Consider the following 20,843-nt stretch of genomic DNA (forward strand, 5'->3'; position numbering starts at 1 on the left):
CAAAAAACATAACTCTGATAATGTATGCACTGTCCTTGAAATTGATTGGTCCACACCCAAGACAGCTTTCTTTAGAGCCTAGTCTCACATGGTGTTGGACCAGATGACGCCAAAACACCATGTGAGACTAGGCTCTAAAGAAAGCTGTCTCGGGTGTGGACCAATCAATTTCAAGGACAGTGAATACATTATCAGAGTTATGTTTTTTGTTTGCATTTCGACTGCAGGTATTGTGGTCAATACAAACATGACTCCTTGTAAAAAAAGGTGTCAGTTTTGTTGCCAAATAAAATGATAAAAAATGTTTTTATCAAAGTCTCCGAGATCAGGAACTGTGATTGCATTTGCTTCTGCCCCGTGCTGCCCCCCAAGCAACGCGACACGAGTTGACACGCGGTGCTGGCGATGAACAAATCAGCGTTGCGGTGTCTCTGCAAACGCGTCTCTCTGTTTTAACGATACCGCGTTCTGCTGTGGTTGCGGGTCAACCGTTAAGGTATGTTCAAGAAGCACCAGTTTTATTGCCAGAAAGGGTAAAAACTATTCTTATAAGCTCCTTTTTAAAAAAACGTCCTAAACGATTAAATACATATATTTAAAAAAGCATGCATGTGCTCTGAAGAATACCCATTGCCCCGAAACGTCGCCTATAATAACAAGTATTATTACGTATTGTATTGTATTATTAAGCAGTATTGTTAGCACAGGCAGCGGACAGCAGCCAGGCCATCGGCGACGCCACATTGTTCCTCCCAATCGAGAATGGCCAACAGAGGGCGACAGTGGCCGCGTTCACGACGTCTGGACGTCGTCGTCGTCTTCACCGGCGAAGTGGCACGCGGCTGCGGGCGGGCAATCGTCGACCTCCCTCCTTCCGTTGTGCCCAGAGACCATCGAGACCACACGTCCACCGTGACCTGTTGGGAACCTGCCAGTCAAACGAAAGGTCTCCCTTAGCGAATGCAGGCAGCGCCCGTCGGTTGCTAACTCGCGCGGTCTTACGCGGAGAGAATACTGCTAGGAACCTCCTGGTTACACCAGCCCACAGGGGATTATTGTGTCCGTCCGTCGTGCAGGGAGGGGCTGGGTGGGGAGAGAGGGGCTGGGTGTGGAGGGGCTGGGTGGGGAGGGTGGGGCTGGGTGGGGAGGGGATAGTGGGGAGGGTGGGGAGGGGTTGGGTGAGGAGGGTAGGGCTGGGTGGGGGGTGGGAGGGGTGGGGCTGGGTGGGGAGCGGCTGGTCACCCCGTGGTGCCCTTATAAAACTCAACGTTTAACCTACTCACGCCGGCTTGTGCCCGCCCTCACAGTCGGGCATATTTGCGGAATACACCACGCCGCCGTTGACCCTGGCCACTGACCGAGCAACCCAACGTTCCTACCAGCTCCTTCCGTAGGAGTGTGTTGTCTGGTGTCAACGTCGGTAAATACACGAAATGATATAACGCGGTTTACGTGAGTGAGAGTGTTGAATCGATCTGTGCGGAACTCTCAGTGGCATCCTCTATGATGCGTGTGAGTTGGGTTTTTTTTTTATCCCCCGGGTTCTCAGGTTTCTTTCCACATACCAAGGGCTTATTTTGTCGTCACCATCATCAACAACATCGGCGATGACAAAGGGAATGTTTTATTGACATCATGATAATGAGTGGCATCCAGTACTTTATCGATGCCCATGCTCTCGTCTGCTGTACAAATGAAGGAGTTTCGAGGGTGCCGTAGGGATGGATGCGAACAACTCCAAACCACTGGGACCGTCCAGTTAGAAAAAAATACAGGAATGTCCACTATGACTCATTCCTCGGAAACGTCTCTAAATTTCACACAGTCCCCTCCGAAAGCTCTTAACTTCATATCAGAATATTTATTCTTATAGGAGGAATCCGATGAGCGATGAAGCTCTTTTTTCACAGATGTCCAGTAGGAGCAGGTCAGAACGTTCCAACAATATAAACACGATATAAGTGCAAAGTAGAAGAAATGTTAGCAAATCACTTGAAAAAATAAATAAATAAAACTAAATTATGTTATTTCACCAGGTAAGGCCCACTGAGCTATTAGCTTATTTTTCAGAAGCGACCTGGCCACAAATGATAACTCAATGAAGTGGCTTATCACGTGGACATTTCTAGCAGCTGAATAATCTAAACGCATGTTTACAAATACAGTATTGCTGTTCCTGCCTGCTATTCACACCATCAGACGCGTCTCTGTGCACGTGACAATGGGTAAGTATCTTCTTGGTTCTTTCAGTAAAGTCACGTAGAAGGGAAATAATAAAATAATAAAAATAAAACATAATAAAATAATTCTCACGACGTTTCGGCCACAACGCAAGCAGCCGTCCTCAGGTGAAGACCATGTCTGTCGGGGAGACAGCATCTGAATGACCTGGTCTTCACCTGAGGACGGCTGCTTGCGTTGTGGCCGAAACGTCGTGAGAATTATTTTATTTTATATTATTTTATTATTTCCCTTCTACGTGACTTTACCGAAAGAACCAAGAAGATGAATCCCTGCAGTCACGAAAGCTTTAAATCGAAATGGGTAAGTACTTACAACAATGGAAGTCCCGGGGCTTGCCGTGATAGGTAACGCTATCTGCCATCGATAGGCAGCATTCTTCTGCCACGTGCACTACTCACTGACCACACAGTTGCAGAGTCACGTGCTGGGCAGATGCTCAACACCACCGCCACCCATCCCGTGCTGCCTGCATATTTTTGGCGTGACAGATTCAGAATATTTATTTCTACTGGAGGAATCTGATGAGCTATGAAGCTATACAGCTCATTCATCGATGGTAATAATCGATGAATGGACGCGTCGTTATCATTCACGCGTCACTTGTCGGGACAATGCAGGAGGAAATACATCCATTAATCGATGACGATTAATATTCTAATTATCCATTCTAAAGCTAAATTATGGGCGCATTAAATCGCGCGTCAGATTTTACCGCTTAACGATGTGTATTCGTACTCTTAGGTTTTTTTCGGTAAAGTCACGAAAGCTTCAAATCTAGAATTGATGTGTATTCGATTAATTCTAGATTTGAAGCTTTCGTGACTGCAAGGATTCATACTCTTAGTTCTTTCGGTAAAGTCACGTAGGTAAAAAATGAAATAAAAATTAATAAAAATAAAACAATAAAAAATCACGACGTTTCGGAGGCAACACAAGTCTCAGTCATCAGGTGGCACCTCATTTTTTACCTACGTGACTTTACCGAAAGAACTAAGAGTATGTGTATTCGATTACTTTGCGGGCAGCAGTGGGCAGTGCATTGCTGCCGCACCTCGACTTGTGCTTCTGTGCTACCTACATCTGTGTTTCCCACCTTCACTGACCCGCGCTGACCGGCGTGGTGAAGTATGGCCAAACAACTCCCCCAGACCGACGCGGCGATGGGAGACCTCGTGTCCAGCAGACGACGAACAAACGTCGTGAGAATGATTTTATTCTGTTTTATTTTTCTTATTTTATTATTTCCTTCTACGTGACTTTACCGAAAGAACCAAGAAGATGAACAAAGGGCTGTGATGATTTCCATTATTTTGACACATTAGTCGTAACGGATGCTGCAGAGGTGTTAATGGTCAGCAACACCCTTAAAATTTGCAATCGTGGAGCGCCTGTTCCATTCCACATTCTGGCGCAGCAGTTGAAACAGTGGTGGAGGTTTCTTAAATTCTCCTCCGATCGCCTCTGTTACACGCAGCACTGTGTCAACTACGATGGGAATACTGTTAGGTTTTTTCGGTAAAGTCACGTAGGTAAAAAAGAAAATTAAAAGTTAATAAAAGTAATAATGGAAATAAAATAAAAATTATAAATCACGACGTTTCGGAGGCAACACAAGTCTCCGTCATCAGGTGGGACCGTCACAGCTAAAATTACTGCATCATGATTTATTATTTTATTTTTATTTTATTTCCATTATTACTTTTATTAACTTTAAATTTTATTTTTTACCTACGTGACTTTACCGAAAAAACCTAACAGTATGAATCCTTGCAGTCACGAAAGCTTCAAATCTAGAATTAATACGATGGGAATGCTACGTCTGGTGGGGTAAAACGTGGGTAATCCCACCCCCTTCCAAGACGTTGTGGCCAGCGTTGAGACGTAGGCCAAAATACTCTGGTAAGATGGTCTATCTCTCTCTGCATGTTATGTGTATCGTTTATTGTTAAGCTTGAATCACAGTTCCTATGATCACTGTTACATTGTTTTTTATAGCTTTATTTTAGGTGATTTCGAAAACTTATGGTTATGCCATGTTTGTTTGTTGTAGTACGGAGTTAGCCTGATAACTTTAATCTAAATTGTCTTCTGGTTGTTATTGTTTGACTTGCATCCCACTGGGATGTTTGCACACAGCGTTGATATACGGTGCGTTTTTTCTGGAAGATCTTGCTGGTTTTTCCTGAATGTTTCTGTTGCGCGTAGTCACTTTAAGATGTTCTTTGTTCATGTTTTTGTTGCGGTTGCACCCGAGTCAAGAGCCGCATGGCTCACAGGGCTATTACCTAATACATGAAATGAAGCTGAAACTCTAGAGGTGGCTCGCATTAAACGGGAATCGAATTGTACCCAGGCTCAAATGAATATCGACGAGTAATCGTTTCGCGCACACACCACGAGTTGATGGTGGCGGCGGACGATAAGAGCTGGCAGTGTTCATGATCTGTGACATCTATTCCGACTCGCCACTAACGCTACTCCCCATCAGTCCCCCCCCTCCCCGCCCCATCCACCTCGCTCATCTGAATGAGTCAAGACGCGCGGCTGCACGTGGTGTGAATATGATCTCGTAGACAACGAGGGCTTTCACAATGCCATTTGTTTCACTGGCAAATGATGGCACTCCTCTAGGTGAGCAATTCCCAGTGACGATTTCATGCGTTATGGTGTGCGCACACGTGCATGCGTTGGTTATGATGATGATGCGGTGATGGTAAGATGGTGAGGATGATCATTGTGATGATATGAAGGTGGTGATGATGACAGTGGTGATAATGATTATTGATGGTAATGATGTTGGTGGTAGTGGTGGTGATGATGGTGGTGATAAAATTATTATAGATTATAATTATGTTGGTAATGATGATTATATTATTGATTGTAATTATGTTGCTGGCGATGATGATGATGGTGATGATGAGATTGTGATTATTATTATCATATGATGTTCATTGTGGTAGTAATGGTGGTGTATTAATGAGGATGAATGGTGGTGAGGATGCAGTTACGATGATGATGATGGTGGTGGTGGTGATGAGATTGTGATTATTATTATCATATGATGTTGATTGTGGTAGCAATGGTGGTGTATTAATGAGGATGAATGGTGGTGAGGATGAAGTTACGATGATGATGGTGGTGGGGTGATGGCGGTGATGTGCTCTGCTCGTCTTGTGATTCGCTAGGCACGTCCCCATGGCTTCATTCAAACTCTTTGAAAACTTCAAAGCGTGGAGCGTACCATCTCTCGCAGGGGGGTATAGCTCTTCTCCGCATTCATTAAAGCGGACAAAACGACACCTTCTCAGATCAATGCTCGGCTTGTCGCCTAGCCGCTTTAATGCCAGGCGGAGGGAGTTCAAAACCAAACGGGAAAGAGAGACAAGGCCGACGTGAACACGGCGTGCGGTCGAATGTGTGACATGCACCACGAATCTCGGGCAAAACACGCGACAAATTCCCCCCCCTGCAATAACGCGCCGATGGACGAGTCCAAAGACCCGGTCGAGAATCGCAGAGTTGTAGGATTCCGGAGTGCACTGCTGCGTGCGTTTTCGAGATTCAGGTGAACTAAGCCGAGCCACCAACACGAGAAGACGATCTATTTGAAGACGGGGGGGATCGAGTTGGGGGGTACAATCACGTTATGCGGGACAGATCCTCTCTCTCACTAACGATCCTGTTTTTTTTAACACTCCGGAATCCACATCGCTACAAATCCGTTGCGGGTTTCGCGGCCTCCCGGATGAGCCCCGCGTCCAGGGCGAATACGCAAGGGCCAGGAGTTACTTTCATTTTTTTTTTGGTCGTTCGACAAACTTGGCTGAGGACGCACGGAGGGACGCACGGAGGGAACGAGCCGAACGACGCAGCTCCAGGGCCTCGGAGTCGAACTCGGCCAGGGGGTGGTGGTGGTGGTGTGTGTGGGGGGGGGGGGGAGGGTGAGGTTTCTTCACTCCTTCGAGCGCATTTGCAGAGCGAGACGAAGGCGACGGCGGCATCCATCATCTCCATCGTCTTCCCCCCCTCCTCATCCTCCATCCCGCATCGCTTGATTATTTATTTACGTTCTCGCTCTACCCCTCACCACGCACGAAACAGCCACAGACACCTCCAAGCTTTGCAGAGGTAAACGGCGAAGAGAACGAGAGAGATCGAGAGAGACGAGAGGGGTGAAAAGAAAGACTTGAGAGAAGAGAGGGGTGGGTGAGTGGAGAGACGAGAGAGACTGAGAGAACGAGAGAGGAGTGGATGAGTGAGTGAGTGGAGAGGCGAGAGAGACTGAGAGAGAGAGCGAGCAGAGAGCGTTGGCTGTGTGTGTGTGGAGGGGGAGGAAGGTAACAGGCGAGAGAAGAGCCTGGAGAGAGTGAGGTGATGCCAGAGGTAGGAGGAGCAGGAGGAAGAAGAAGAAAAAGAACAGACGGCATGATGGCGCGGATGAGAATGTGCGCTTTCCAACCCGTCATGACCACCGCGTTCGCCGCATTCGTCTGCTGCCTCTCTTCGCTGCCCGGCGAATGCCGTGGGGGGGTCACCGAGGTGACCTCTATGGTGGATCGTGCGAGACTCCTGGCCGAGCACATGAGAAAACTTTCCACGGAGGAGTTGGGGGTGGACACCTTGCAGGTGAGAGTCGCCATGCCTGGTTGTCTAACGAAATCGATCTTTGTTGCACGTGTGCCCATCGGGGTTGCAAGACGCGGCGTCAATGTTTTAAGAGGCTCTTTTTTTGGGGAAGGGGCGTATTATAATCCGGTAGTTGTGTGTGTGGCTGTGTGTGGCCAGATTTGTGTAATTGTCACTGAGAGCGCAGGGTTTCGCAAGCCAATGTTGGGTTTTTTTTGGGGTTGTTTTGGGATAAGCCAAGTAAATAAACTGGTCAAATGTGCGTCGTTAAGACATGTGTTTGGCCGTGTCGGGTGGTGGAGGGTCTTGACGACACGTTCGGCCAAAGATCATTCGCGTGGCCTTAAACTCCAGTGTGTTGTGGCGTGCAATGTGCAACTCCACAGTACGTGCCGGGCACGTTGGCTTTGGTTTCGACTTATAATCCGGATTAAAACGAATAACACTTTGTGTGCTACTGGCTGAGGACTCTTGAGAGCTCTTTCGGAAACGTGCAGCCGATGTTGGTGATTGTTGTTGTTGAGCCATTAGCGATTTGCAACCAATGTGGCATTGGGTTCGTGATTCAAGTCGCTTCCGTCTAATCCATTCCAGGGAAGCATGGTAACTCGTAAAGTTGAACAACCGGTTCATTACACCCTTACCGCATGCTCACGTCGCTACAGTTTTAGGGAATTGTTCAATAGGTTATTGGCAGACCGGCTAAATAGAATGTTCCAGAAACTTGGAGATACAAAACCAGAGCAAAATTTACGAATGTCTTTACAATTATGTAAACCGGTTTCTCGGCTCGCATTACCGCTCATTGAATACTTCAGAGTACACACACGCACATACACGTGTGCTGGAAAAGCATTACACCAATCCATGCGTGTGCATGATTTTACCAACGTGTTTTATTATATTCCTGGTTCTTTCGGTAAAGTCACGTAGGAGGGAATTAATAAAATAATTTAAAATCTTGTTTTATTATTTCCCTTCTACATGACTTTACCGAAAGAACCAAGAATATGAATCCCTGCAGTCACGAAAGCTTTAAATCAAAACGTGTTTATTGTTGTTGTGGTGGTGGCGGTTGTTGTGGTTGTTTTTTAACCGAGGGGGGGGAGATCGGTTGGGGTGGTGGATGAATAAGACACGTGGGAAGGAGGGGGGAGTGGTGGCCAAGATGAGTTCAGTAATTCAACAACAAAAATCAGTCTTCCTTGTTGATGGTGCTTCCCGTGTTGGCATTATAAGCATCGTTGTTGTAGGAGTGTGGTGCGACGTCCGTCCCCCCTCCCGGCCGCATGGATTGCTGACTCCATCTGTGCGGAGTTGCGAGCGTTCTCGCCTCGTGCGTCTGCACGTGGTGGATTTTCTCGGCGGCTGCCTCCGATTTCCCGACGCCCACGTGTGATGCTTCCAACACTCGCGGATTGCCATGAGCCGAACATCACCAATCGGCGTTGCAGGGGGGGCCTTCTTATTCTTCTGAGTCTCAAGACGTTCGTAACGTAGACCTCAAACCACATTGTTCCAAGTGAGACCCGGATTTGAATGATTACTCGGTAGAGCAAGCGGCGAAACATCGCCCGCGTCCAGACGAAATGCTACCAGTGGGAGCAGCCAGGCCATCACACGCAAGAACACACGTGTGTGTGCACACGCAAGAACACACGTGTGTGTGCACACGCAAGCACACGCGTGTGCACACGCAAGCGTGCACACACAAGTGTGTACGTATGAGCACGCACATAACAGGTTATCGTACACACACACACGCGGTGCACGGTTACATAAAGACACAATTACCTATGGAGGAATGCACGGACACAAAAACACACGCAAATAATACATAAGCAGGAACGCAGGGGTACAAGGCTAAGACAAGGGTCCTCAGCCTTTACCCCCTTGGCTCTCAATCGTTTAAATAATGTTAATACATACACAGGGTTTGATGAAACAAAGTAAGTTACACGTAAAGTAAGTTACACGTAATGCGTATTTTCGATGATTTACCGTCTAAAAAAAATCTGCCCATGCCTCGCACCCCCAGAAAGGGCATCTCACGCCCCAAGGGGTGTGCGTGCACCCCAGGTTAAGAAGAACCACTGCCCTATAACCTTAACAGACGGCTGGGGTAAGTGCTGTTAGCGAGCACCTATTAAGGCCAGTTCGGTACACGAGGGGGTGGTGTGGCCAGCACCACGTTCGACCGGCAGCATTTGTCTCACCGGAACTCGTTTATGGTTGAGTCGACCTAGGGGAGGCCCAGGACCGGTTCCGATATTCATAATTGGTCAACGATATTGGCTGCGGACGGGGAATCGAACTCTGCCGCTAACCTCTGCGCCACCCCCCCTACGCTCTCACACGTGATGACCGTAACACAATCGCACGAGCACACACGCATGCGTGTGTACACACACATGCGTGTGTACATGCAGGTCTCTGGAGAGCCCCGTGAGCATTGAATTAATTGAAAGCTCAACACACTCGTCAACAACAGTGCCCTTAAAATATGTAGCAATAAGCGGCGATTTGGCCAAGGGCCCTCTTGATACATATGTTGCACTCATTTCGCACCGCACGTGGCCAACTTATGTGTGCCGTAAAACCACGTGCTTTAATTTTCGAGAGAGAAATGAGAAGTGTTCCAATGGGCGTTGCGTCTGAAATCGTCTTGCGCTCAACTATGGGAACATCTGGCAGCATTGTTTGAAGCCTGGCCAGACTGCTGGTGAGGGGACGCCGAATATCGCAACCGCTCTAGAGAGCTTGCTTGCATAGAACCAATGTTGTCAATAACAACAACAACAAACGTAAGGTCTGTGTGGTCGATGGGTTGTTGTCCAACGATGTCGTTACGTGTAGAAATAACTACGGGCAGTCGTGGGTTGGGGGGGGGGTGTGATTAGACGAATCCTTGAGTCCTTGGAGATGTTATTCTTTGGTTCTTTCGGTAAAGTCACGTCTAAAGATAAAATAATAAATTAAATAATACCATATTACGACGTTTCGATTGCAACACAAGCAATCATCATCAGGCATAAAAGAAATAGCAACAAAAATCTAACTAGAAAACTAGACAGACATACACGCAGACAGACATCACAAGGACACACAGAGAGAGAACACAACGGCACAAAGAGAGAGGTCGTTTCTATGACGGTCCCTTAAATATAGAGAGGGGAGATGGTTGGTCTCGGGGCTAGTCGTGGGACTGGGGAGTGTAGCCCCCATCACAAACGGGTCCAGGCAGTCGACTGGGCATGAGCGGCGACTCCTCCCCCACTACCGGGTGGTGGGCGAGACCCGCTACATCGTCAGTCACGTCATCTTCACCTGGGGGAGGGAGTGCGGCGGCAGAGGAGGAGGACGGACGGGACGGACTTTGTAGCGGGCAAAGGTGAAGAGCGGTGGCGCGGTGGTTAACGCGCCTGCGCTCTGAGCCCGCACCGCCCGAGTGAGAATGACTCTGGGCAGAGGTGGGACAAAGTCATTGTTATGCAAGTCCAAGTCGAGTCTGAAGTCATCAAATTCATGACTCGAGTCTGACTCGAGTCCAAGTCACATGACTCGAGTCCACACCTCAGAGGTGGGACAAAGTCATTGTTACGCAAGTCCAAGTCGAGTCTGAAGTCATCAAATTCATGACTCGAGTCTGACTCGAGTCCAAGTCACATGACTCGAGTCCACACCTCTGACTCTGGGCCACCACGGCTGCGTTTGCGTGGCTCCGGGGAGGCATGCATTGCATATAGGACATTCGGTGCATGTGAAGCAAGCTTCCAGCGAACGTCAAACGGGCGGCTGAGTGGCTCACGCGCATGTGACTTGCGTCCCGCACTCGGCCTCTGCATCGCATCCCCTGCGCCTGTCTGACTTGACTCGGAATCGAGAAGGGGTTTGCTGTGAGCAACCTCCCAAAACATTTGACGCCAACCTGGTTGCACGGCTAACATCAGTGGCGAGTGGTATCCCAATCAGCCGTGACCTCTCCACCCCCGCTGCCCCCCACTCCTCCCACCGCCTTCAAGGTGGCGAGATGTTAAATACCTCGCCTGGTATGCAGGAGGTGGTTGATTCGATCCCGACCCTGACGCCTGCTGCTGTATATTTGCGGATTGCATGTCTCTCTCCCCGTGGTCGCGTGGATTTTTCTCCGGGTTCCTCTGCCTTTTTTTTTTACCCCTCCACACTTAGAATCAACGTGCGATTTAGAGTATTTAGCTAATGCTATACATTTATACGTGCTCAGCCACTTGGTTGAGCTATCATTTGTGGCCAGGTCGCTTCTGAAAAGGAGCTATATAGCCGACTGGGCCCTTAACTTGTAAAATAGAAAGTTAGTTTCAAACCCGCACCGCCCAGCGTTGAAGTATCCAGCAGTGGATTGAGAAAGGTCCGCTGAATTATTACCGCACTTGCCCTTGTAATTTTAAAGCAAACGTTGGTGGTGCGTCTTACAATCCGGTAGGAGCGTTTGTGTGTGTGTGGTGACGTCACCGCCACTTCGTGGTGAACGGGCGGTTGTTGTTATTGTTGTTGTTGTCCAGATCTGGACTCTATAACTTAATTGACCCTGGGCGCAGGTTTTGGGGGGAAAGGCGGGAGGAGGGTGGTGCGTCTTGCTCTCCGGAGCATCTTATAATCGGGTAATATTTGGAGGTTGGCAAGAGCTGAGACCATGGGCCAAGACAGAGAAATGTTTACATCCATGCAGTGGTTTCTCTTGCTTTTTCAATCGAGTGAGCGAGCGAGAGAGACCCGTCGTTTTGTTCCGAATTGGCAGCGGCCTGCTACCCGACTCACTGCGTTGAATGGTTTGTTTCAGCGCAGATTAAGAAAATGCATTGGCAGTGTTTCAAAAAGTCCGAAACAATGGTGCAGAAGAGTTTAATCGCCCTGCATCCCGAGAGCTGCACTTTATAAAGAAAGAAATAACCAAACAAACTGTTTGGGCACTGTCCCTTGACGGTAATAAACTATCAACGTAGTTTATGCAGCCCTGGTGTCAGTCCACTGCCGGATGAGGGCCTCTTCACACCGTGCCAGTCGTGGCGATTGCTTAACCATACTTCACCGCCCTGGTCAGCGCGTGTTGGTGGAGGTGGGGTTAGCGTAATAATGATACCCTGTGTATTCCTCGGAAAGCCTCGCTGAGTCTCGAGGGGTTTGCAGAGGGGTTCCTGAATTGAGATCTTTGGCCCAAGACCCATTTCATTGAGCGTTTGGCAAAGAAACCTTTTTTTCCTACAATGTTGTTGTACGTCTCTTGTGGTAATTCGTTCATTCCACCAAGTTAATGCTCATAACCCAAAGTGCCAAAGTATTCGTAAAACTGTTTATTTACTCGCACAATCACCGAGCGTTATGTAAATGATTGCGAAGTAAACGATTTTCCGTAACGTGTAACGTAAACACCGCAGATGGATTAGCCCCAAACTCCCACATAAGGAAATAACGGGACAGCGGTTGCCATTGATGCGCGTGCACGTAACCCACTAAAAAAAGCCCCACCGTTTGTGATGAACACGGCCTTCAAACACGACATCATCTATACAACCTCATTATGGGTAAAAGCATATACAAGCATAAGTCACAAATATAAATACAATTATAAAGTTAGTCCATCACCCGGGGTGACTTTCCAGAGCATTATTAACCAGCAGCAGCATTTGTAAACAGACCCTGATTTCCAGAGGTGTGGACTCGAGTCATGTGACTTGGACTCGAGTCAGACTCGAGTCATGAATTTGATGACTTCAGACTCGACTTGGACTTGCATAACAATGACTTTGTCCCACCTCTGAGGTGTGGACTCGAGTCATGTGACTTGGACTCGAGTCAGACTCGAGTCATGAATTTGATGACTTCAGACTCGACTTGGACTTGCATAACAATGACTTTGTCCCACCTCTGCTGATTGCTGATGAGATATAGAAAACCAAAATCAGTCCAGAGTTTCCTCACTTCAACAAATGCTGCTGTTGCTGCTGCTGCTGAATAATATTGCTCTAGAAAGCCAAGAGGCCAGCGGACTATAAATAATGTGTGTTTGGTTTAGACGCGGAGATGGTGGAGTTGCGCCAATTATGTCATCTGCGGTAGGGGTAGCGTCGGAGTCTGGGTAATGGGCCATTCTTCAGGATAGACTAATTTTAGCTGACAACGGGTTTCCAATTAAGTTGTTTAGTCGAACGAGTGCCGTTCACGCGAACCATCAAACACGCCACCGATGTCCAAGCCGTCCGTGCGACGCACCCGGTGGTGTCGATGTGATCCACGCGGCATCTGCTGCCGCGGCCGCCAAGCTTGTTACGTCAACGAATCCCCGGGTAGGTTGAAGAAATAAGCTTTGGCGTTCAACTCGCAGCGCGTTTCAACGCGGTTGATCTTTTTTTCCCCCCCATTCCGCCGTACGAAAGAAGAAGAAGAGAATGAAAATAACAAGAAAATTCAATAAAATATACTGGAAGGATGACGACGTTGTCCTTAGGAACGACATGTTTACACGCGGGCAGGTCACAAGAGCGTTCGTCATTTATATTTGTTAAATAAATACGTTTGGGACGCGGTGTGCAATGAATACGTTTCAAGTCTAAATAAGCTCACTTTGATGGCTCCCATGCATATACAGGCAGTTACATTCGGGGCGCTGCTGTAAATACGGTGAAGTGTAAACCACAGCGCGCGATGCCAGCCGTGGCCCGGAAAAGGGAAGCGCGTTGCCGTGGAAATGGGCACGAGTTGCTCGTCGGGGGTAAACACACGGGGACATCTCCCGTCAACAGCGTTCCGCTCCACGCGCCCGAAGCTTTTGCGGCGACGTAAATTGGGATTCCGAGAGGCAAAACGTCGGACGCCGTGCACACAAGCGGCGGCACGATGTGCCGGAGAGCCGTACGGCAGCTCAAACAGCGGATGCCCACGCGGTTAGCCGTGCTGCTTCTCCCGAACGGAGACCAACCAGGGATGGGATTTGCAATGACAGCGTTGTAAAATCGCAGCACAAATATCTCTATACCCTCTTCATTAACGAATCTCTCTACCCTCTTCAGTAACAAATATATCTCTACCCTGGTCATTCACAAATATCTCACTAGCCTCGTCATTAACAAATATCTCACTACCCTCGTCATTAACAAATATCTCGCTACCCTCGTCATCAACGCCGGCTTAAAGCAGAAGCACGCCGATGACCAAGTCGCCCGGAATGCGCCCCCCCCCCCCCCCCGCTTCATCGCATCTCAGGACGCCAAGCAGGCTCGGGCCCTGGCCGGCGCTCGGATGTGGGGCGACCACCGCTCAACAACAACAACCTGCTTGCCGCTACAGGGGGCCGCGGGGCCACTGGGCGGTAGGGGGGTGGTGGTGAGGTGTAGGGGCCCCTGACCCCGGTGCGTAGCAGCGAGCGGGGCCTGTGAACGTTTTCGGCGCCACCCATTAGCGCGCCGGCCCGCAGAGGGACGATCGCGATGCGGTGCGACATTCCGGGGCGCCGTGGGCCCTCCCGCTGGCCCGCCAGGGTCGCCGGCCCGTCCGGTTTGCGACCGGACTGCCCGGTTTTCGACCTTGACGCGTACAGTGCACGGTGTGCGTGCCGTAACTTCTGACTGGACGTCACGGAGTCTTCCCCCCCCCCCCCCCCGTTGTTGTTTTGGGCATGTTTGCACCACGCAGGGGTGCCCAAGCCATACCAGGCCACGGCGTGGAGCGTGTTCGATAGAAACGGTTTTGGCTTCTTAAATAAAAAGATGCTGATAAAACGTTGGTCCGGAGGGCCTACTACAGGTCAACGTGGAGCTAAACACACGTGCATTGCTTTTGTGCGCCTACATCTGCTGCCATCTTATTTGTTTATTTCCGTTGCCCCCATGCCCATCTGCGATGGCACAACGCACGTCAGAAGCCCCCTTGTCAATGCTCGGATGGATCTGGGCCTCCCCGCTTAACGTGGTGCCCATGGGGGTCATTTGACCGTACTTCAACCATGCTAGTCACGGTGGGTGGGTGGGTTGGGGGGTGGAGGGGATACAAAACTTGTGGTATCCGATGCTGGGAATCGAACGCGGGTCGCAGGATCTGCACTGGGCCCACGGCGGCCGCGTGCGGTTTGGAGAGCGGAGCTCCTGCGCCCGCGTGCGTGGGTTGGATGGCCTCGTTAGCCTTGGAGCACAGCGCCGATCAGAGACACGCGGAGCGAGATGGAGGCGCGAGATCAGAGCGATGAGATGGGGAGTGTGGGTGCGGAATGAGATGACCTGGCATGGCTGGTGTCACCTGCTCCTTCCCTAACAGCCACCACCCACCCACCCAACCCCCCTCCTCATTTCCGATCCTCACATCTCAAAGAGAATCCTGGATGCTCCGCCAGCCGGTGACCGTGTGCGTGTGCGCATGCCGTCATGACCGTGTGAAAAAAGGCACGGAGCCGCTAACAGGTGTCGGCGAGGATTCCATTTTGTGTGCAAAGCCATTTGGGGCAAGGTTTTTCTTCTTGTTACTTATTCACCGATTATATTATTGGGGGTTTTTTTTGTTACTTACGCAAATCATATTCCGTTTGTGCGCCCGGCATCGTGTCATGAGACGCAGGTGTTGTCGTTTGTAAAATATGTGGCGAAGCGGTGCATCGTCTTGTGTCGGAGAGAGCGGAGCCGGAAGTTGAACGTCTTCTGAAATTCACTGCAGCAGGCATCGGGGCGCAGATTTTTAATGCTGTGCGAATACTGCCCGTTTAAAGTCCATTGATCGAGCATCTCTCATTCTCGGAGCTGGAAGTTAGACAAATCTGGTGGATAACCAAACTGAATGTGACGGTCATTCCACCGTCAATTAGTAACTGGGCTGGGACCATAAACCTGCTCCAATTGGAGGCTTCTGGGGGGGGGGTAGCTGTGGTTAGGTGTATCTCACAAATCATGTCCTGTAGCGCACAAGAGATGACGATGCGGGGGAGGGGATTGGGGAGGGGGTGACGAGGAGTTGGGGGGGTGGTGCACGATCATCCGAAACCCACCTGGTGCGCTGCGTACATTCATCTTAATTAAAATGTGATCGCGTGCCGGTGTTGGGCACGTTAATTACACGTGCAGATCAACGTTGCTGCCTGATGTAACGGGGACCCCCGCGTACAGCGGTGGTGCAGTCACGAACGCGCCGGTCGGAGCGGTGGCGCTGCGGTTAGCGCGTGCCGCGCTGTGAACACGGCCGACAGAGTTTGGTTCCAAGGGCACGGCCGCCATCGGTAGCGAGTGGCATAATTAGCGCGATTGGCTACGTACGGCGCAAAAGAAGTTCAGCGTACAAAGCAGCACATTGGAACCGGTTGTGCGCCCCAGCATGGTGAAGTGCCGGTCAAATGGGCCCCGTCCGTCATGGGATTGACGCGAGGCCGCAAGTTGTGCAACTTGTGCAACAGATTGCATTGTGGGTTCACGACACCTTGCCTGAATGCGGTACCGTGAGGGCACAGACTCGGCGAGACACGGATGTGGTGTTCCTCACTGTTCCCGACTGTCCTGGCCGAAATTACAAAATAAAATTTACCAGCTCGCACGAGACGGGTGCGCATTGTTAGCGGCCTGTTCGTGTTGAGCGCACAAACGGCTGAGTGACGCCATCCCCCCTCCGCACCCATCAAAAACAATGGTGGCGAGTGGACACCACCGTAGCGAGAAGTTAACTACCTCGCCTGATGTACAGGAGGTCGTGGATTTGCTCACGACCCTGACGCCTGCTGTATATTTGGGGTTTGCACGTTCTCTCTCTCTGCCCGTGGTCACGTGTTTTTTTACTCCACATTTGGAATCAACATCACGCGTTCATGGAGTATTTGGTTGATATAAAGTTCCACACGATGATAAGCCACTTCGTTGAGCTTGGCATTGTGGCCAGGTCGCTTCTGAAAAAAGAGCTCCATCGCTCAGCGGGCCTTACCTGGTAAAATAAAAAATTAGTTTGGTTCAGTTTTAGTTTAAGCATTGCTGAAGTAACATCTTGGCATCGTTGGTAAATATTTCAGTTTTTATCTCCCCTCTCCCAGTTGTGGTTGAGAGAGACGCTCTCCAGTCTTGCCTCTTTGCCCGAGATGGCTCTTTACATTCTAGATTTGAAGCTTTCGTGACTGCAATGATTCATATTCTTAGGTTTTTTTCGGTAAAGTCACGTAGGTAAAACATCAAAATTAATAAAAATAAAATAAAGATCACGACGTTTCAGAGACTTGTGTTGCCTCCGAAACGTCGTGATCTTTATTTTATTTTATTTTTATTAATTTTGATGTTTTACCTACGTGACTTTACCGAAAAAAACCTAAGAATATGGCTCTTTACAGTTTAGCGATATTGAAGCTGTTTTTTTTACACTTTTATTTTTTGCACGAAGCGGCAACGATCAGGGGGCCCAAACTTTTGTTCCCTCAGACTTGGCTTAGTTGTGGTATGTGCTCGCATCCTCTGTGAAAACCGATTTCTGTTTGAAGTGCGGGTTAGGGGGAGGGGATGTAGTGGAGTAGGGATTAGAAAAAATAGCCGGTCGCCAGGGTGTCCCCCATGCAACACTGCAGAACTGCACTGTACAACAATCACAGGCAGGGTTTTGTGGTTCGCGAATGGACACGCAAGTTGAAGCGCAAAACCCACGACATTTATAATTCGAGTACGACGTTTCGCCAGTAATTTACAAAAGCATCATCAGATCGCTCTGGCCTTTGCCTAACCCAAAAACATCTTGCGCATAATATTCTTCGCCAAGGCTGACGTCTTGCGCTGTTGCCGTCGTTGACGTCGCTGACGAATTATGAACGAAGCTCGGTCGTTTGGAAGACATCTTCCTCGGCCACCTCCATTGGCCATATCAATGGCCGCGACCACCTGGCGCCGACTGTGCGCCCGATCTCGTCCCAGCTCGGAAGCTAAAGCCGTCTTGAGCCCGGCCAGTTCTTGGATGGATGACCATGGCGCAAGAGGCGTGGGCCTAAAGCGACGCAGCAGAGGGGCGCTGCGGCGAACGCCATTGTTGTACCGTGCTTCCATTGTTCTGTCGTGCCGTGCTGCTGGACATCTGTGGGAAAAGAGCTTGGTTAAGCTCATCGGATTCGTCGAGTCAAAATCAAGATTCCGATTCTATGCCCCCCCCCCCCCCCACTCTGCCCTTCGCCAGCCCGAACTGATCAACGTCGGGATGTCATCGTCAAATAACAACCACCCGTCGCTGAAGGGCGTATGAATCTGACCTCGTGCAGCGGTGAATTTGACGATGTTCCGTGCATGCCAATAGATTTACTCGTAGGCTAACGGAACAAACGAAAATCTGTGCAAGTGAGACCGAGAACAGAGAAATGGACACAAACGACGTTGGGTGCAGCCCTGAACCACAGCTCTCCATCACGTTGGCTTAGATTTGGTTGGGGGTCACAATGTGCTGAGCTCCCGTATTGTTGCGAGGCTTTATAAGCATCTGCCCTTACAATACAAACACTGTCGTGAAAAAAATACTCCCTTGGGGGGGGGGCAGTCATTGGAGATGGATCATGGACTTAATCCCCGTCAGGTGAAAGAGAGATGGAGAGAGAGAAAGAGAGACACCCCATCTCAATTGGCTTCTCCTCATCTTGTCCGCACGCGGTCTTTGTGTCAGTGCACTGTTGGATGCGAGCCTCCCCACGCAGTGGCTCTTCATTTGGTTCAAAACAAAGTACGTCCTATTCTTTGGAACTTTCGGTGAAGTCACGTAGATAGAAAATTAAATAATAATAAAACATTATACAAATTATTTAAAAAAATTATCCACGTGACTTTACCAAAAGCACCAAAGAATATTAATTATTGCACTCACGAAAGTTTTAAATAAAAATTTTAAGGTCGTCCTTCCACACCATCTCCACGTGTCCGGCAAATCTCAGCTCGATTCCCGACCGTGACTAACATCGGCCAGAGGAATGAGCTGGGGGGAGGGGAGCGATTGATTCGAACCCACCACACATTCTCTTCCTGCCGTCTCAAGGTTTGAAATCTTCGCTCGTACTTTGCAATTTCACATTTGGCTCGCCCGTCTCGTTTGTGATGCGTTGCTTGTGCTGCTTTAAACCTGTGAAAAATCAAACTCCACTACACGCGCCTTTCTCTTTGTGCCCTATTGGCCATTAGCCTGACGTTGGAATGTGGGCCATCTGTTGCGTGTTTAGACGTAGGTAATGATCAAAATAATAATGATAGTGCCATTTATCCAAGAAAGCCTTACTTAGACTCAAGACTGTTCTTTTCAGATTTGGTCTTGCGACATTGCGATGTTTGACCAACTTAATTCGTGAGATTTTGGCCTCGTGGGCAGAAAATCCAGGGAGACGCACACTCAGCACTTGTGTCTCCTGGCCACACCTCGCAGCCCTCCGTCTACAACACCTGGCAAGCCCTGATGGCAGAGGTCGCAAACGGGTTTTGATTCCTTACTCGTACCCATACCCGGCCGCACCAGGGTCGCAAATGGGTACCCGTACCCGTACCCGGCCGGGTACAGGTACCCGTTCCCTACCCGTACCCGTACCCTACCCGAAATGAGTGACAAACGGTTACTCACCAGTGACTCACGGCCTACCAGTACCCGTACCCGGCCGCACCAGGGTCGCAAACGACTACCCGTACTCGGCCGGGTACGGGTAGCCGGGTATCGGGTAGGGTACGGGTAACGGGTACCCGGTTGCGACCTCTGCCTGGTGGTGGTCACCCAATAAAATCCTGCGATGCATGAACAGATTAACTACTCTTTGCCCCATATCTGTATTTACACGTAAAAATTTGTGTTTCTTTATACACCCCATCAGCCGCACGGCCTTCTGGCGAGTGAAAATGTTCGGCAGTATTTGGTTCAACGTAAGCAAATGTCTCGACCGGTATTGAGTACTGACCATTCAAGTACAAGCGCGGCTCAAACCCCGCTCGGCCTCCTGAGGTCTGACGAGATCGCGCACAAGCCTGGTGATTTGCTGCGAGGACAAGAGTTAAACCAGTGCGGACGATGCCAACTTTGCACACGTGTGAGCGAAAGCAAACTTTGGACGCTCGGGGGTTAATATTTCTCTCGCTTACTCCCATGTTTTTCCCTGCAGCGCGCGCGCCTTGTTCAAAAGGTGTCTTTACGGTCCGTATTCTATTTATGCACCGAGCAAACAATGGCGTGGGTTCAAAACCACAGAGGTGGCAGGGACAGTGAAACGTAACGCGTTGCATCGACATCGTACCCGGTGTGGCGTGTCACAGCGTGCGTGGGTTTGCAGGGCCGATCCGCAGCCGAGTTAATGTCGTGAAAGCCGTGGCCCCGTGTTTTACACGGCGGTGAGTTAAGCTATTTAATAGGCTCTCCGGAGATTGGTGTTTTGGGAGATCGTGCAGAGGCTTTGAAAAGAAGACGTTGTTTCCTGTAATATATCTGCTAATTTGATGGGGTATCTATAGATGGATCGCCCTGTGCGAGCGAGCGCTGTCGAGAGTTTGGGGTGTGGGCACGGGACTAATTTCAGCCGGCTCTGCCTGCGTCGGCCGCCTTGAACATCTCTCCAGCACACCACATCCATGTGTACCTCTCGCCGTGACTCTTGTTGCTGCTGCTGCTCGCGGGCCTACTCCAATCGACCAGTGACCCCAAATAAGATGCAGCGGGTAGTTGCGAGTCCTTCCTGTCAGGTGGAGGCGTTCTTGAGATTGGTCTCGGTCTCGTTCATGGTGATACAGCCGTGAACATTCAGTTGTGGTGTCCGATGGAGCAAACGCATGGAAACCAATTGTGTCAGAGCAGTTTCTGGCCTGCATGCACCACGTCACCACCACCGCGATTACCGTCGGCCCGACGGCGGTTTACCGCGGTGGCTTTTGCACGACGCTCGCTCGCCAACTTAGCCATGCAAGGGGTGAGGATGACGTTCCAATAAAATGCGGTGAAAATAATTGACACCGCGTATCGATTTTCAGGTCCGATGATGCCGCTTT

At 49.7% G+C, this 20,843-nt stretch overlaps 1 protein-coding gene across 2 annotated transcripts in view; it reads left to right on the top strand.

The window, feature by feature from the left end:
- Positions 1-5,861: 5,861 nt before the first annotated feature.
- CACHD1 (cache domain containing 1) overlaps positions 5,862-20,843 on the top strand; it is a 58,525-nt gene continuing 43,543 nt past the window's right edge. The window contains exon 1 of one of the 2 annotated variants that reach the window (XM_061564067.1): positions 5,862-6,870. In XM_061564067.1, the coding sequence (XP_061420051.1) occupies positions 6,619-6,870 (252 nt within the window). In that variant the 5' untranslated portion in view covers positions 5,862-6,618. The remainder of the gene's footprint in view (positions 6,871-20,843) is intronic. The other variant, XM_061564062.1, reaches the window with a different exon arrangement.

This window comes from Lethenteron reissneri, chromosome 4 (genome assembly GCF_015708825.2).
Source record: "Lethenteron reissneri isolate LAM-NWPU_2019-01 chromosome 4, ASM1570882v1, whole genome shotgun sequence".
In the NCBI taxonomy this organism is placed as follows: Eukaryota; Metazoa; Chordata; class Hyperoartia; order Petromyzontiformes; family Petromyzontidae; genus Lethenteron; species Lethenteron reissneri.